The sequence below is a fragment of the Opisthorchis viverrini genome, assembly GCF_000715545.1.
Source record: "Opisthorchis viverrini unplaced genomic scaffold opera_v5_28, whole genome shotgun sequence".
NCBI lineage: Eukaryota > Metazoa > Platyhelminthes > Trematoda > Opisthorchiida > Opisthorchiidae > Opisthorchis > Opisthorchis viverrini.
In genome coordinates this window covers 181,593-183,438 of record NW_008751684.1, presented here as the reverse complement: position 1 = coordinate 183,438, position 1,846 = coordinate 181,593, and the positions used below count along the sequence as shown (strand labels likewise).

Genomic DNA, 1,846 nt, shown 5'->3' with positions numbered 1-1,846 from the left:
GCTACGGTGCACTGCCAGGGTCGATAATCCCAAGCCGCAAGAGATTGGTCAGAAGATTTGGCCGCCTGCCGGTTCAGCATCTAGGCGAACTCTGATTGGTCGAAAATTTGGACACAACGGCCAATCACGCTTCAGTATCCGCTGAATATACGGCGGTCAAAACATCAGCGTCAACACTGATGTTGTCGTCTTTGATGATGATGACGATGATCCGCTGAATGCCGGTTGCCATCTGGTGTCCAAAGGCATCTGAATATCCACAATACTTAAAAGTCACTGGTCTTCGACCGCAAAGATAACATCCGCTCCAAGAAGTAACGCAGACTTGTGTTGTTTGCAGTCTAACGCCAAGGAATTGCGTTAACATTTTATGCGAAAAATCAAATCTCCAATCAGCACTCAAAAACTGTTCGAAAGTGCTTTCGTCTCGTGTCGTTGTACTCCATCGAACTGCTCCCTGGAAGAAATCTCCCGTTCCCCTGTACACCATTTTTAATTAGGAAGAAGTTGAGACGGGTTGGAAAATAGCGTAACACAGGAGAAACGACACAGAAGACCCCACTCTTGTGGATAACTAACACGGGGTTAAAAACAGAACCGTCGAAGAAACATACCACTCAGGTTTTTCTTAAAGTCTGTCAGAGTCATCGGAACATTTTGTTTCTTGGAGTTGGGGTTGTGTTGGTCGGTATTCAGCATGAGTATGGCGTAAGCAAGGGTGAAAGCAGAGTCGACGTCGACAAACGGGGCATTGTTTGCGACGAACCAGTGCTCGGCGAAGTGCTCCACCAGCCGCTGAATAAGTGGAGCCTCCCCGGGCAACCGGAACGCTTCCAGGTAGGCACGCAACGCCTCGTCGATTTGGACGCCGGCAAAATTGAACTGTCTGGAGAGCACGAAAAATAATATGTAAAAAATGGCGTGAAAGTCCATCTACATGGGGAGTTTGTCGAAGTTTGTGCAAAAAGGATTCAAGTAACACAACCCAGTGAAATTTTAACGAAATGACGCAAAAATTGGTTCTTGAAGTCCAGTGCTTGAAATCAGCCTCAGTGAACACGGTCTTTCAGCCTTGGTGCCCATTTGGCATGTCACCTGAAGGAAGTACGAGGGGTAAGATACTGCCAGGGTTTCCCAAACCTACGCAGGAGAAGTTGAGACGCAGAGGTTCGAACCACAACACGGTCTTTCAGCCTTGGTGCCCATTTGGCATGTCACCTGAAGGAAGTACGAGGGGTAAGATACTGCCAGGGTTTCCCAAACCTACGCAGGAGAAGTTGAGACGCAGAGGTCGGGTTCGAACCACGGACCTTCAGGTTAGTAGATTCGCGTACTAACCAAGATGAGAGAGGATTTCAACATATTCTATTTATTCTGAAGACTGTGCGTGTCTCCCAAAACAAAAGTTTGGTTCAGCTGCAAATAGTTGAATAAACATTCTAATGGAGACTATCTGTTCCCCTTCCCGAAATAGACAGTTCCTCCTAGCCACGACAAACAGAGACCGACTAGTCTCCATCCTCGATTATACGCATCACCAGTCTACGAAAGATCTATTCCACTTACCTCACATAAGCAGCAAGAACATCGCTATTTTTTCGGTCGCTCAAATATTCCCCAATCATCCGCTTGTCAAGCCTGGGATTTTCACGCAGAAAATGGGCCAACTCGTCCGGATCGAGCGGCGTTCGTAGTAGACCATTCTTTTGTAGAAACGCTATGCCAGCCTTGGGTGAAATGTTGAACTGGTCGGAACCCAGGATCAGGATCTGAGAACAAGAGAAGGAAGGAAGTAGGCGGTTGCTTTACAATCAGGGCGAGGGGGGGGGGGAATTTGCTCCCGATG

General features: G+C 47.7%; 1 protein-coding gene across 1 annotated transcript in view; it reads right to left on the bottom strand.

Annotated features, from left to right (window-relative positions):
• The window catches only part of T265_12974 (hypothetical protein), a gene marked incomplete at both ends in the record, with an annotated part of 56,890 nt that overhangs the window by 26,335 nt on the left and 28,709 nt on the right, over positions 1–1,846 (bottom strand). Inside the window, 2 exons of the mRNA XM_009166588.1 lie at positions 615–886; positions 1,567–1,769. Coding sequence (XP_009164852.1) covers positions 615–886; positions 1,567–1,769 — 475 coding nt within the window. The remainder of the gene's footprint in view (positions 1–614; positions 887–1,566; positions 1,770–1,846) is intronic.